Below are 15,374 nucleotides of genomic sequence, written 5' to 3'. Positions count from 1 at the left end.
AATGTATGGCCCACTGTCAGTGTCAGTAAGATACTGAGAGGCCAGCCGACTGTTTTGCTGGACGAGCTGCTACCGCGTAGAGCAATACGCCAGCGGAGTCGTGAAACTACGCGACAACACTTTATTCTGTGCAGTACCGCTAAAATGCAGAAATTTTATATGTGATAGAATAATTCACGAAGTAAATGATGTGACGTTGCCACATCCAAGTTAAAACCACACGGAAACAAGTGGGTAAAAAGATGATAGGCTTTACGCCCGAACACAAAATAAAGGTCAGTATACTAAGAATCCAATGATACGGTACAGCAAGTGAGCAACAGTCTTAGAGTGCAGAGAAAAATACAGGCACTTCATGAAGCCGAAGGTCAGAAGTCAGGAGTACATTACATGACACACATAACACCCTGCAACTTCTTCCCTGCTTGACAATTCACTCTTTTGCCATGATGGAAATAATCAATTAATCACCATAACCATGTATGCTCACTCAAACAGGCTTTTTTGTACAGCTAAGGATACTTGTAGCAAGTGTTGTCTCAGCAGTGTCATTCGTTCGTCAAGGTGGCAGTATCTTTCAAGCGGTCGCGCAGTATTTCACCAAGCTTACTGCAAGCATCCATGCAGAGCTCAACAGCCTGTAGATGAACATAACAAAATGTTAGTAACTGTGACTGCTTACATACAACCACAGTATATGTTAGTGCAGTAGATAGGGCATACATTGGTGATTTTGCCATCACTCCACTCTCCAGTGAGTGTGAGTTGGGTAATCTCCTTGCGGGCTGGCATGAAAGCTACCATGAGGCTTCCGTCTTGCCATGCTTCCTCATCCGAGGTTGGATCGATGATGATGTTCTTTCCAAAACAGGACTGGCACAAGGAAGTAAAATATGATCATCCTCAGATTTAACTGATGGTTTAGGTGCAAGTATCATAGAGCAGAGACAACATGGGGACATACCACAGATACAGATGTAACGAGGTCATACATCATGATTCCAGCATCTGCCAGTGCAAGACTAGCGCACGATATAATGATTGGTAGATCACCTGAAATAAAACAACTGCTAGTAAGGTCCAGCATAGTTCAGATCATCTTAACGAAGGAACTTATGCAGTTATGCGGAAAGAATTAGCCACAAAAAAGGTTTCCATTGGAACAATAAAATTGGAGATGGGATGCAATCTGCTGTTGGACACTTGGACTGTAAATTATTTTTTAAGGGGAAAAAGGAGCTGTACCATGGTTTATGGCAACAAATTAGCAATATAAGACTGGCTCAAGTATTAGCAACTCAAAACACATTAACTCTACAGTTTTGAAAAACAAATATTAGAAAAGGTAAACACTAAGGTATAAGTAACATGTTCAGACAGGGCATTTGTTAGAGCTTTAACTCGCGAGGCTCTAGCACGTTAAGAAGATGAGCAGGCATTTCAAATTTTCCTACTTCAGCATGAGCAGAACTTCAACAAATGTACTAGACTACTGAACCCCCAAAAAAAAACATTGCCTTCACAAAAATGCAAAATCTAGTGTATTATACTTGTCACCAAAAGCAAAGGTTAGAATAGTATCATACTGCCACCAGACTCAAGAACCAAGGCAAAAACATCAACAGTGGTCTTTGGAAAAGTGTGTAGCATTACTGCGCCTTCCAAAGCTTTATGAAGCATTGATGAGTACTCTTTGTTGTCCGCTCCCTGGAAATAAGATGAATGCTGTCAACTCCAAATACCTTCTAACAGATAGTCCGAATAGAGATATGAGAGGTAAGTAAACAGTTTACCTGTCCACGTACTGGAGTGGCAAATGTCGTATAGCTCACATTGCAATTGAGCCTACCAACATCACTATACATCATTGCTTTCTTACTTTCTCTTGGCCCAAACCTGCGAAGGTAATCATTAACAAAGATGGAAAATCACATAATACTGTTCAAAATTAAGATAGAGGAAATTAAAATATTGACGTGCTAAGAAGCACATAGTAGAGCCCAGGAAATTTCTGCAGTGAGCAATGGTTGACCGTATAGCTAAACATCATAAGTGGCAAGAGCATTAGTAGCATAAAACTAAACCATGATTTCCACGTCACGGACAAGAAGTACAAGTACATAGATCCAACTGGAACAAACAAACTCATTGAAAGCCGGTGTTTATTAAGGTACAGACTACAGGCTTACTTTGGTTGACCCTAACTTGCTCGTATTTGATTCCAAAGACACCAATATAAATCCTCAACAGAACAAATTTTACACTTGTAGACCAAGGAGACTACACTAATTTATGGAAAACTGAAGTGAAACACAAGTTTTTGCATTCAATATCCAAAACATAAGACAGCTGGTTTGAAGGATGTTGCACTTACACAGAGACAATGACCTTTGTCTTCCCAAATTCTGCATAAGCAGACCCTGATGCAGCAGTAGTTGGTCCTGTTTGCATAACTGCAAGACACATTTTAAATGATCAGTGACTAATGACTCTGATGTGCAAATGAATTCAACAAGTTTCAACACCGTAGAACACAACATTATTCACATCAAGGTTGATGCAGAATTGCAGAGTCAGCAAATTACTTTTGTATACATGACCCAGAGGAGACAACTCAAAAAGGCATGGCACCTAAGCATCAGCAATGAAGTAACTATACAAATTTAAAACCAACAAATGGCATATCCCCGTCGCGTCAGACATGCCCCTACTCCTCACGCATAACATCGAACACCATAAGTGCGGCCTGGGCGAGAGCAGACCGATGGCGCGCACAATCCTTTAGGACAAGCATTCTACCGAGGTGGCCGCTACACGGGAGCAAGAATTCAGACGAGGTTGGGGAGCGAGGAGTTACACGCTGGCCGGCAGTCATGGAAGGAGCGTCCGTCGGCGCGGGGCCAGTCGGCATCCTCGGCGAGGTGGCGCCGCAGCTCCTCCCTCCTCTCCCGCCGCTTGTCCCCTGCCGCAGCCGCCGGGGAGTACGTCCCTGTCCCCGCCTGCGCCGACATCGCCTGAAGCTACGCGCGCGCCGCCGCCGGCAGCCTGGCCGAACAACAGCGGCGACACGGAGCCTGCGCCGGACTAGCGGTTGAATGGAGACGCGTGTGGTTCGATGGTGCTGCTCCTCCCGTGGCTTTGCTAGGGTTTTTGCTATTCTTGGACCTATGGGCCCGCCTTCCATTACTACATGAAATTAGGCCAGTGTAACCTATGGGCCAATTTTGATGCAGCAGCGAGCGGGAATGTACATTGGCCCATAGTAGGAGTCCAGAAGAAGATTTAAATTGCAAAAAAATAAAAGAACACGAAAAAAAAACGTGGCCCATGCAGGTCTCGAACCTGCGACCTTCGCGTTATTAGCACGACGCTCTAACCAACTGAGCTAATAGGCCTTTTCGAATAGGAATGAACTAAAAGATTATTTGATATAAAAGTTTCATCTTTTTCATCCTTCAAGCCAACCTCATTCGCCATTGCTCGGATGAGTGATGATGCCGAGAAGCCGCAGCCGCAATCTGCAAAGGAATCGTATACCGCGCAAGCGGTAGTTGAAAATTGCTCGCTTTATTTATGCCCGTGTGGAGTGAGGATTACTGCATATCTGGCACGCCTCCCACGATCAGAATCTCAGGAGAAAAGCAGCCAATTCCTCGGCTCCTCTCTTTCCAATAGCGAGAATATATTCATGCAATGGAGACCAGCGATGATTGCTCGTCGCGTCGTCGTTTATCTTATGCGCGGTGCCCCATTCACTTCACAGTTAGAAAATCAACCACACCTCAGGAGCTCCAGTCCAGATAGGCGATAGCCAGGTATATAATAACTGGTTCGGCCAATTCGGTACGCGGCATGTCATTTTAACTCATTTCTCTCCCCCTTAACTTTATATGACATATCATTGCAGTATATATATTTGAACAAATTTTGGTTTGAACTAATTAATGACCCAAAACAAATGGTACTTAGGTCCCTAGCAATAGCAGTGTGCACACCTGCAGGCCACCGGCGGCCGGCACTGATGTTTCCTGTCAGCTACCTGCTACGAAGCTAAGCCCACCCCGCGCGCGCACACGTAGTCATATCCCATCAACATCTCGCACGACCCCTCGCTGGGCTGCTAATGCCAGTGCTAGCGACCGTCGATCCCCTGGCTCTCGTAGTCTCGTTACGTACCCCGGCTTGGACCCGTCCGGGGCACGTCGGTGTCAGCAAGCTTCCACAACGCCAGCGGCCAACTCTGCAGCACCCCCCTGGGAACCTTCCTGGAAAGACGGCAGCAGGGCAGCAACCTCTGGATCCCGGCCGGCATCAGCGAAAAGAAGAAGAAATATCAAAAGCTGTGTGTGTCCTGATGAAAAAGACCGGACCAAACTCGGCGAATTCGGTAGGGACGGACCCAAACAATGCTTGAACGTTGAAATCATTGCTCATGATTTTGACCCCCGATTCGCAGAAATTTTAGGCGCGCGTGGTATACTACGAACAGTGAGCTCAAAGTTCCAACACATGGACTTTTACCGTCAAAGACATTCAAAGAAATTATGTCGTCAAGATAACGTTCAGGAATCGTCAGTAGATCACCAAAGTGAGTTCTTTGCAAATTGATCAGCTCCATTGATTTGTTTCCTTAACTTGGGAATTAGTGCGTTAATCGCTGCACAGTCCATCATCCACCCCCAACTCACGCATGGCAGGAGGAAAAAAAACACACGCACACCGTCTCCGAGGATACACCACTACTCTCACATCTCCTGCCACGAGCTGAGGCGACGAAAGGAATTAAAAGGGGGGAAAAATGAAGTAAATAGTCAGTTCCTCATCCGGCTCTCATCACAAGCCGTTCTCGAGGAAGCCGACGAACTGGAACAGGCTCATCCTGCCGTCCCTGTCGCCGCCGGCCGCGTCGATCATGGCGCGGCACGACGCGGCGTCCTCCCGCACGCCGAGCCTCGCCAGGGCGCCCTGCAGGTCGGCCGCGCCGATGAACCCGTCGGCGTCGGCGTCGAACACCGCGAAGGCGCCCCGCACCTCCGCGAAGCTCGGCTCCTCGGCTTCGAACAGCCCGGACACCTCGTCCCGGCCCATGACGGCCGCCAGGCCCTCGCCGCGCCCGGCCGCCGCGAGGCCGATCGCGCCCATGATCGCCTCCACCTCCTCCTTGCTCAGCGCGGCGTAGTCCTCCGCCTCCGCATCCGCTTCGTCTCCGTCGCAGCGCGGTGCGGGCAGGTCGGCGCTGACGGGCGAGGCGCTGTGCGCGCACTTGGCCGCCGCCGCCGGGACGAGCGCCCTCGCTAGCGCGTGCAGCAGCGAGGAGTGGCTCCGGACGAACGCCGAGGCCGCGGCGGCGAGGAAGGTGAGCAGGTACGGGATGATCAGGAGCGGCTCCCTGAACGAGAGCATCCGGCGCAGGAGCGGCCGCATCGCGTTGTTCCTCTCAGCCATCGATCGAGCTTACTCTGCAGTGCTGTAGAGTTGTAGACGAGCTAGAACACGAAGGAGCCTTTGTTCTGGTTGGAGAGACGGTGGGGGAGGGAGGCGAGCTTTATATGACCCGCGGGGGAGGGCACAGGGGGCTAGGAATATGGCGAGGTGTGACAGCTTTGGACGGGGAGAGGAGGAAGGTCACTTGCATGGTGGCGTCGGCTTGGCTCGGCGCAGCAGGAAGGTGCCCGTCTCCTTCCGCGAAGTACTTGGGCTGCGAGGGATGGCTTACGTCACCACTTGGGCTGCGAATTCCCCCCGAGGAAAATCTTTACTTAAAAACGCTTGTGGAATAAGTGTGGGCGCGAGAAAATGTGAGGAAACTGGTAGGGGTGGGTGTGTTGGGTGCGGGTTCAATTCGTGTGGATGGATCGGTTGACACTGCTCGCTCGCTCGCTGCTGGGAAGCTTCCCGGAAAGTGTTGGGTGTGTTTGGGTTAGCCGGCAGTGAGAGTTCCTGAACTGATTCGACTAAATCTGAGTCCACGCATTCATTTCTGGATGGTTGCAGTTGTGAGGGGCCTGTCACTGTGATCTCGACGTGCTTGGCATGAAGATTGTGATCGAGAGATATTCGGATAAGTCGTGCCGTGCGTGGCTTCCTATGAGCGTGAAAATGCATGTAAGTTTCCTTTCCTATCGTCTCAGCTCTCAGGTAATTAGAGTGGAGACGTGAAACGTTTCAGCCGTACAGATAGGACCGACCGTGCAGTGCGAGAAAAAAAAAAAGCAAAGGCGCTCGTGCTGGATTGTTGGGTTTGGGAGTGGTGGAATTGAGCGGTTTTACAGTTGACTATCCAAGTCTTGGGGTTCATACCCCTTAGATTCAAAATACATGTTGTTCATGCTGTGTTAGGTAGGTTAACTTTGCGGTGGCCTTGTAACTCTGTCCTTCGAGGCTATGTTGTCGGAATTTCGGGGGGTTTTTTGCTTAATAAATACGTGCCCAGGCATGTTTTCAAAAAAAAGTACATGGTGTTTAACATACGGAGCATCTAGTGCCTCTTGATCTATGGAAATCTTTATACATTAACAACCAAAGATTTAAAAAATAATTGCATGGACATGCATCACAAAACGAGATGTATTTTGAATCGGATGGAGCAGTTCGTCGAGTACATCGAGCACAGCTTGCTACTTCCGCGCTATATTGGACTAGTATTATCATAGCTAGGATTAGCGAAATGTGTCACGCGAACGAAAAAGGGTAGCAATTGTAAAACATATGCAGAGCCCTCTTCTGTCGACCACAATGTGCAGTCACCTGAGCTGTTAAGCAGGTTACTTAGCAGCGCAGAGTTACATTAGTAGTAGTACAATAAAGCATAAATACAAGTGAACATCAGCTGTCCATCCCACGCGGGTCCGGCAAAGAGAATCCCCATCGAAATTACTACTACGATCTGATGAAGTTCTGAACCAATGTCCCAGGCCGGCAGTCCCGGCCAGACGGCCGACGTGCGAGCTCACACCTGGCTCGCAAGCATCCGGATCGCACGCACGCACGTCGACAACCACACCCACCCGATTAGCCGATTAATCAAAGTGATTAGTGGCCATCCTGCCCCCATTTCTTTATCGCTGCACGTACGCTGATCCGGATCTGGTGTCGGGCCGACCCAGGCTTAGCGCTAAGCAAGATCAGGCAAGTGGCCTCGCGCGGCCTCGCTGGCCGGGTACGGGCGTGTCGGGGCGCTGTCCCGGCCTGTCAGGGTCAGTACAAAACATCGCCGGCTTGGTTAGCGTGAGCGTCAAAAGACGAGCCCCCTTGCTCGATGCCGTACGTGTGCTCGCGTACGTCGTGGACACGATCTGGCCGCCGCCATGTGCGTGTCCCGTCCGCTTGCCGCACGGTTTAGCTGGCATCACGCCGCGGTAAAACCCCGGATCTGATCGATCGGGCTTCTTGTTTTTATGACAGCTAAGTGAGAGTGGTTTTATAATTAGTGCAGTAACAGAGAGCATGCGTATAAGGAATTGTACTAGCAAGCAATGGCATTGCAAGTTGAGACGAGAGTGATTAGAAATGCTGCAGATCGATGGACAGCTATGGAGGCATATTAATCGGAACATTAGTTTTTGGCATGGTGTTGTTTGAACTAGCTAGCTAGTAGTGGATTAAATTAAAAAGCCTGTGCCAAAACTTGGTCGTGTTCGCACGAGTGATTGTCAGAAGATGCTGGATCGTGACGGGAAAAAAACAATCGCTGCTGGCGGCCTGGCGGGCCGGCAGGAAATGATGCTGAAAGTTTGGAGTTTGAACGAGTACGGACGACGCTGCTTGCTAGACCCCGTCGTCAGTCGGAGCGGCAGCCGGCCGCCCGGCTCGTTCGCAGTACGAGCATGTCGTAACGACCATCGGTTAAGGAATTAATCGTACGCGACCATCTGAGAGAAAATACAGCTGAAATAGCGAACAGGGCTATGTCAAACTGATACTCCCTCCGTTCCAAATTATAAGTCATTCCAACTTTCTTGGAGAGTCAAATATTTTTATGTTTGACCAAAATTATAGAGAAAATTACAAAAGTTTATGGCACCGAATAGATATACTATGAAAATATATTTAATGAAGAAACCAATGGTACCTATTTGATATCATGAATGTTAGCACTTTATTGTATAAATTTGGTCAAACTTGAGATGCTTTGACTCTCCAAGAAAGTTGGAATAACTTATAATTTGGAACGGAGGGAGTAACATTTTGTGGAGTACGCTTCAGTTCGCTCGTCTACTTGAGGTTTCCTTTTTTAACGCCAAGTCGATCCGGATGACATGAAAAGAGCCGTGCAGGCTGCTAACCACGCTAACTGGCTGCATAGGCTCGACGTAGACCGCCCGCCGCAATCGTTTTGGACCGTGGAGGGGGACTTCTTCACCTGAACTCAACGGTTTACAGGGACCCCGTCTACACTGACCGGCACCAAGCTTTGCCACGAAAGCGTCCAACAGCACCCGGTCCGGTTTGGGTCGATTCGATCGGCGCTTGCGAGTCTGACCCTACCCTTCTTCGCACTTCGCCAGCCGGTCGCCTTTTCTACCGTTAGTCCTCTTGGAACTTGGAAGAATCGGAACGGGAAGGAAGGACGGCGGCTTGACTCTGCAGGAGACTTCCAAGAAGCAGACGTTGCAGGCGCAGGCAAGTCGCGGAGCGGGAGGACCGGAGGAGGGCTCGCGGGGCGCTACCGCGCGGTCACCGCGTCTCGTTTGGCGGGATTATTCGCAGGGGGCCGCCGCACAACGAGCGGACCGCGGAAACAAAGGGGGCCAACGTCGGTGGGCTTCGGTGGTGGAGCGGTTCAGCCCGTGGCCCACGTGGGTCGTCTGAATTCTGGGCGAACGGAGGCCCACATGTGAGCCTTTCATGGGCTTGTTCTGCGGCATCTGTTATAAGAGAAGCCCAGAAAAGTTCTCCTTTTTTTTTTCTTTTCTTTTAACTGATTTCTCTGTATTTTTTTAAATAACATTTTTTGATCGATTTCGAGCTGCCTTATTTCCTTTCGTCAGGACAAACCTGTAGGAATTGCAGCCGATGAGAGGATATGCATGTGCTCTCATCGACAGCTAGTGGATGCTATCCTCCTTTCCGTAGGCCAACAATAAATCCACTTCGAAAATCTCAATGGCATTGATGCACCTATGAATTTCTAGGCACATGCAAATCTACAATTTCTAGGCGCAAGCAAATAGTAGTGGATGAAATCCTCTTTTGATAGCCTACAAAACTACCACTAGGCTGTACAGGAGTGCAACTCTGCTGACTTTTTGAGAGCCTTTGCCGTTGCCGTGCTGCAACAGCAACGCTAAGTCAGGTTAGCACCAGTGATTGAATAATCAACGCTGATCTCTGCATCTCATTACCTCAGTGTCCTCACGGCCGCACCTTCACACTGTCTAATTAAGCAGGCATTAGCATACATTATTCCATCTGTACAGGTACTCAGTCCTGAATCTGAAAATTGCGACTCTGTATTCTTGCAGAAAACTGCACAATCATTCCACATAATTAAGGTTTGTGCGGATTCCACAAAACGACTCAACCACGTAGCTCAATGATTTGTTTTGAACCACTCGTTGAGGTCTCCAAGGGTCAGAAGCAATCACGCGCTCACATCAACTTGACAGCTGCTTTAAAAACCAAAAAACGCATGATGAACACGGTTGACCTTATCGGCACATCTGCTTTCATCCTAGTGTCCACCAGCCCGTTTTCAGTTATCACTTCAAATTCCATGCACTCGTGTCACGCATAAAGACAATGGCATGAGCTAAACAAGTACTAAGACATCTGACCACATGTTTCTCCAACAGTCACATATTCTCGTTCTTCTTCTGAAACCCTGATACATCGACTGGCCAGAGATAGCAGCAAGCAACTCGTGCCAATCATTCAAACGACGCAAATTAGCGTAGAAAACTTCAAGAAATCAGCAGGTTGATCAAGCTGACAGTACTTCTGAATTCAGATCATTCTCTGGCACTGGATCGTGAACTGGACGTCAGTGTGAGTGCGACCCAATGCAATTATGCAGAGAAGAACGGTGCTCAGCACGTCAGCAGATGAAGAGATCTTGGGACGCTACCCTTGATTTGGTGCCGTGCTCCGTCCAGCAAGGCCGTCTACGTCTACTGCTACTGATCTACTGCTAGCAGCTAGGGCTGGGACTCTTTCCTATCTTTCTGCAAGACCAGTGCACAAAGCCATGTTAGGTAGGCGGCCAATTGCGTTTGTGGTGGGCGTCAGAAAAAGACTTCTTTTCCTCCGTGTGCTTTCCTTTCCAGAGTTCCATGATTAGGTGTCGACCGTCAAAGACGCAAGAGGGCGGCCACGCCATGGCCTCGCAGGTCGCAGCTATTTAACCTCGCCACATCGTCCAGCCAAAGAGTCAGACACGCTTCGGAGGTGGAAGCCATGGCGATGGCGAGGCTGACGGCCGGCCGGTTGCTGGTGATCCTGCTCGCTCTGCATCTCCTCGTCGCGTCCGCTCATGCAGCTCGTTTCACAAGTAATAATTCACCCAAATTATCGTCTGTTTCTTTCATGCGTTTCCCGATTAGATGAATAATTTGATGTGGATGCAGGGAGATTCAGCGCGAGGATGGTTGAGCTTGAGGCTCCGCCGTTGAAGGGTGCTGAAGATACAGCAGAGGTACTTGACTAGTTGCAGTGGTAGTACAAATAAACTGCTTAGAGATTTAGGTGCTTGATTTTGTTCTTCACAACCTAAATATTTTCATTTGAATGAAACGTCAGTTGAATTACTTGTCTTTGTATAGTGTGGACTAAGCGCAGAAACAGTAAATGATTCAGAGTTAAGAGGTCTGAAGCTGCAATATGCAAGTGTATATATTGAGTTATCTGAAAGTGTGATTCGAGTTCATCATTCGTGTAACGGTTACTCAAAAACAGTAAGATCAAACAAGATGATATGGCACACACGAACCGTACTCCGTAAGCCATGTTCATAACTTATGCCAAATGTTGAGAGAAGCCTGCGCAGTGGTCGTAGTCTGTATGTCTGAGTTCATCTCAAAGTGGCCATTTCCCAAGAACTAACCTTACTGGTTTTGTACGGAATGTTGCAGGATAACTGGAGAAGCAACGCAGTGGTTGAGGAGATGTTTGGAAGGATGGCTCTGCAGATAACCGACTACCCTGGTTCAGGCCCAAATGATCGTCACACTCCCAAAGCACCGGGTCCATGATTTTGACAAATACAAATTATGAGCTTTTGCTGAACTATGATGACATGTACAGAGATTAGCAAGCCCATCATTAATCGTCTATCAGCTAGTAAAACAGTAGCAGCCTTCAAGTGTAAATTTTTAGTGTGAACTTTTCGTTCAGAAAATTTGTAGCATAACAGTGCAGCTCCTGCCTGAATTCTTGCATAGTGGCACCAGTCCATGGAAATTCATGGAAGGCTTTGGGTGCTTTCTATTTGAGAGCAGGGATCGATGAATATATCCTGTTACTTACTTCTGTAGTTGTAGAGTAAGAATTGTACTAAGTATGAACAAAGTAGCTGCAGATTCTCTGCACAGTAAGCTACACGCTGAACTTTCAGACCTTCAGCAGAACCTGATCAGTTGTTCAGTTTTCTCAAAGAGTAAAATACACCGGTGGTCCCTAAACTTATCTCGTGATGTCATTCAGGTCTCTAAACTCTTAAAATGCATTTTCAGATCCCCAGACTTGTCTCAAGGTGTCATTTGGGTCCATAAACTATCAAAGCGTATATTTAGGCCCCCGAACTTGTCCTCGGGTTTCATCCGGATCCCTAAACTCTCAAAATATATTTTCAAATCTTAAAATTTGTCACATGTCACTGTTGGCAACGCTTCCTCCTCGCTCGTTGCCTTCACAACCACCTTATGCTAGTGACCGCTCATGTGTTCTTGGTGCTTTGATTGGGGTATCTTAAAATGCACTTTGAGAGTTTAAGGACTCAGTTGACACCCTGAGATAAGTTGTGGGATCTGAAAATGTGTTTTGAGAGTTTAGGGACCCGAATGCATCTTGAGATAAGTTCGTGAACTTGAAAATGCATTTTAAAAATTTAAGGACCTAGATGATACCCCATGACAAGTTCAGGGACTGTTCATGTATTTGACTCTTTCTCAAATGAGGGTCCACTACTCCACTGTCCATACTGATCCAATTTGCCAGTCTCGGCAGGATGAGCATACTCAATTAGTCAATAATGTGGATCCTATCTTTTCGCAGGACATGGATCGCAAGAAACAGCACAGAAGCACTAGCTTCGTTCTCCATCCGTTGTGCAGAACTGAACACATGGAACTTCAGTCATGATACATGTGAATCACCTGCTTTGGTACATGAGAATCACCTGCTTCATCCATTTAGCAGGTGCGCCATCTGAAGAAGTCAAATCTAGGACTAGAGGTTGCATTAATCCTCACCACGGGCGCGGTCGTCAGCACGCATCGTTGAGGCCCTCGATCCAACTCCAAGTCCAAACGGCGGCGCTGGCTGGATCCAGGGTGCTGGAACATCTCGACCCGCCAGAGCTGCGGGCGGAGGAAACGCGCGCGACGGGGCTGGGCGGTGTCGTCCCTGGCGGCGCTGACCACGGGCACAACGGCGCGCGAGATGTCGGTCGCCGCCGGCGGCGGAAGGCAATGCGGCGAGCGGAGGCGCGCAGGAAATGGCGCAGGACATGATGGCAAGCGCGACGGCGCGGCGGAGCGCGCCAGGCCAGGAAGGCTCGGGGTGGACGGTATTTCGTTTACCGTCCACCCCTGAAATATTTATAACCGTTGGATCGGGAGGTTACGGTCACCGATTCGATAGGGGGACGCGGCAGCGCAGCTGGGCCAAGCGGAGGCCCAGTTTATTGAGCCCACCCCTCTTTTGTTGAGGCCCGCGTTGGGGAATTAGTTGTCCGCGCGCGGTGCAGACGTTGACCGCCGCCTGCCGCCGGTCCCCGTCCCTCCTCCCCTTCCTCACTCTCTCTCTCCCGGTCTCCCCGTCCTCTTCTCGGTCCCAACAAGCACGGGGACGCCGGCAGGCGGCAGCTACCTCGCGCGCGGGCAGCTGCTAATGGGGGCTCCTGCATTGGTGGAGAGCGCTCTAGCGCGCCCAGAGGGCGGCGCCGAGCTCCGCGCGGGCCCGGCGGCGGCGCTTCAGTGGTGCTTGCGCACGTGGTTGGCGGCGGGCGGCGCGCAGGCGGCTGCGGGGAGCGCTCGAGCGCGCGCAAAGGACGGCGGCGAGCTCGCCCGCAAGCAGCGGCGGTCGCAGTAGCCGGGTTACGCGGGAACAGCGGCGAGGACCTCGGGTGGCGTGTATCAGGTGGGGCCCAGGCGATGGAAACGACAGAGTCGACCCAGCGCGGGTCGGTCTCAGCCTCAGCTCGGCGAACGGCAGCCTGCCATAGATGGCAGGAGGCTACGGCCAGGAGTCGGAGACCTGATATTCCGAGCTGAAGCCGGAAGCCGTACGGCGGCGGGTTGGGACTATTTCTACGTCTCTGCGCCACGGAACCCACCCAAAGGGCCAAAGGCTACAAGGACAAGACCTAGGGGTACTCGGAGCGTCGCCGACGGCGAGGACGGTTTTGCTTCGCCGTGCTCTGCTCGTGCGCGAGCAATCAGATACAGAGATGACCGAATATGATGAAGACTCCTGGATGACGCCAAGCCAATTTCGCCGTGAATGGGACAATCTATGGTCCGGCAGCTACGGTGTCATCCATGTTACGTAGCTAATGTCACTATATGCACGGATCTCTCTGCCGGTGCGGGGCGGCCGAATGAATCTACTATTGTTTGGCCAGGATTGCAATGGGGGCATCGATGTCGGTATCGGTACGGTGGTGAGCTAAAAATTCTGTGGAAAGAAGGCAAAGAGCGCGGGAGGTAAAGAACGTGGGAGAAAGCTGAACACTACAGCGAAGGCACGTCGCTCTGCCGATAGCTGGAAATCTCACGCTACTACGGGGATGGATCATGGATGGGCCCTATCATACTCAAAAAATGCGGAGCATGAATTTATTGTGAATGATTGAATCGACTTGACAAGGTTAGCTTAGAGCAACTCCAAGAGACTGCTAATATTACCCCCAATACTTTTTTAGGGAAAAAAAAGAAAAAATGAACTCCAACAGTCCACCTAAAACTTCCTAAAAGATTAAGGATGTGAAAAAACTTCCACTCACCCCGCATATTTTCGCGAGCCGCGGACTTCCCCAATCCCGCAAGATCCGCTATCGCACTCGTTTTTTTTCGTGCCTCAGGCCGCTACGCCGGGATGCTCTTCCGGTATGTCGTGCCGGGAAGGGAGGGCTGCCGCACGCGCCGCCGGGTCCCTACTCCGCGCCATCCTCCACTCCGGCCACGTCTCGACGCCATCCTCCTCCTGGATCCGCCGGCGGCCACCAACACTGTCCGCGCCGCGAGGAGCAGCTCTAGCGCGAGGCCGAGCGCCGCCGTGAGTCGGACCTCCACCTCACCGCCTCGCCGCCGTGGCTTGCTTCAACTTCAACCCCTTCCTCTTGCCGCTCGTCGCCGCCCCGCCGGGCAGGCGCGGTTGAGCGGCGTGCGGTCGCGTGCAGCTTCCCTCGGACCGCTCGCATGCGGCGCGGTGGTGGGTCGCGGCAGGTGGCGGCTCACGGCGGCGGCTGAGCCGTAGGCCGTGCAGGAGCAACCGGCGCGGTCGGAAGCGTCCGGCGAGACCGGCGCCGCGGTGGCTCCCCAGGCATCCTCCAAGCTGGTTCTTGTTGTCGGGGGCACCGGCGGCGTTGGCAAGACAGAGATACCACTGCTCTCTGTCTCTGTTCCATCATTGCTAGTATTTCAGCTCCTACACAGTAAAGCTGCAGAGCTCATTTATCTCTGAATTTTACAATAGCCTAGTATCAACGACCGAGTTTGAATCATGCGGCATACTAAATTCTCCTACTGCGTACTGTTTCGGTTGCTCTTCTTATTGATTTGCTTGCTATATGTCTCTAAATTAGACAGGTGAGTTGTTTCCTTTTGCTTGCTCTGAATCAACTAGTTATGTGGACGTACATCATCAAGGAACATATATTGGCTCTTTTTCTATGTATGCTACTGCCTTAGACATTGAGGGAGCAGGACCTAGGGGCTGCCGGCGTGACTTGTCCTCCGTGAGCAGGGTCTGCCGGTGTCGACTCGAGGGCGCAGGACTGCTGTGGGCTCCTGTGGTGGGAAAAAATACGATGACGTGGTCTATTTTAAACTATTGGGGGTAGTTTTTAGCAATCTGCTGTGAGCTGATACGTTTTTAGGGGAAAATTTTTTTAGCATAGCCCCCAATACCTCGTTTTGAGGAAGAATTTTTTGGGGAACTCTTGGAGTTGCTCGGCCTTGTTTAGTTTCCCCTTTTCCCCAATTTTAGCACTATGC

At 50.3% G+C, this 15,374-nt stretch overlaps 2 protein-coding genes and 1 non-coding gene across 3 annotated transcripts; all 3 read right to left on the bottom strand.

Moving 5' to 3' along the window:
* Positions 1-235: 235 nt before the first annotated feature.
* Positions 236-3,124, bottom strand: LOC117844837 (exosome complex component RRP41-like). The gene is made up of 7 exons (XM_034725631.2): positions 2,858-3,124; positions 2,375-2,453; positions 1,794-1,896; positions 1,587-1,707; positions 965-1,053; positions 724-873; positions 236-638 (listed from the first exon to the last, which is right to left on the bottom strand). The coding sequence occupies exons 1-7, from the start codon at positions 3,009-3,011 to the stop codon at positions 549-551; spliced, it is 786 nt and encodes a 261-aa protein (XP_034581522.1). The 5' UTR covers positions 3,012-3,124; the 3' UTR covers positions 236-548.
* Positions 3,125-3,321: 197 nt separating this feature from the next.
* On the bottom strand, positions 3,322-3,395 carry TRNAI-AAU (transfer RNA isoleucine (anticodon AAU)). The gene has a single exon. It is a non-coding gene; the product is annotated as a tRNA-Ile (tRNA).
* A 1,194-nt stretch (positions 3,396-4,589) lies between these two features.
* On the bottom strand, positions 4,590-5,587 carry LOC117842858 (probable calcium-binding protein CML46). The gene has a single exon (XM_034723383.2). The coding sequence runs from the start codon at positions 5,443-5,445 to the stop codon at positions 4,834-4,836; it is 612 nt and encodes a 203-aa protein (XP_034579274.1). The 5' UTR covers positions 5,446-5,587; the 3' UTR covers positions 4,590-4,833.
* Positions 5,588-15,374: the final 9,787 nt, after the last annotated feature.

This window comes from Setaria viridis, chromosome 2, assembly GCF_005286985.2.
Source record: "Setaria viridis chromosome 2, Setaria_viridis_v4.0, whole genome shotgun sequence".
In the NCBI taxonomy this organism is placed as follows: Eukaryota; Viridiplantae; Streptophyta; class Magnoliopsida; order Poales; family Poaceae; genus Setaria; species Setaria viridis.
Note: the sequence above shows the minus strand (reverse complement) of the source record. Positions and strands in the feature narration are given on the sequence as shown.

What these genes read in the sequence shown, in the direction of transcription:
- LOC117842858 (XM_034723383.2), bottom strand. Translation starts at nt 5,445, where the DNA reads ATGGCTGAGAGGAACAACGCGATGCGGCCGCTCCTGCGCCGGATGCTC.
- LOC117844837 (XM_034725631.2), bottom strand. Translation starts at nt 3,011, where the DNA reads ATGTCGGCGCAGGCGGGGACAGGGACGTACTCCCCGGCGGCTGCGGCA. An exon ending in ACAAAGGTCATTGTCTCTGT is followed by an intron (nt 1,897 to 2,374) that starts GTAAGTGCAACA and finishes TTACCTTCGCAG; the next exon opens with GTTTGGGCCAAGAGAAAGTA. An exon ending in CCACTCCAGTACGTGGACAG is followed by an intron (nt 1,708 to 1,793) that starts GTAAACTGTTTA and finishes TCTTATTTCCAG; the next exon opens with GGAGCGGACAACAAAGAGTA.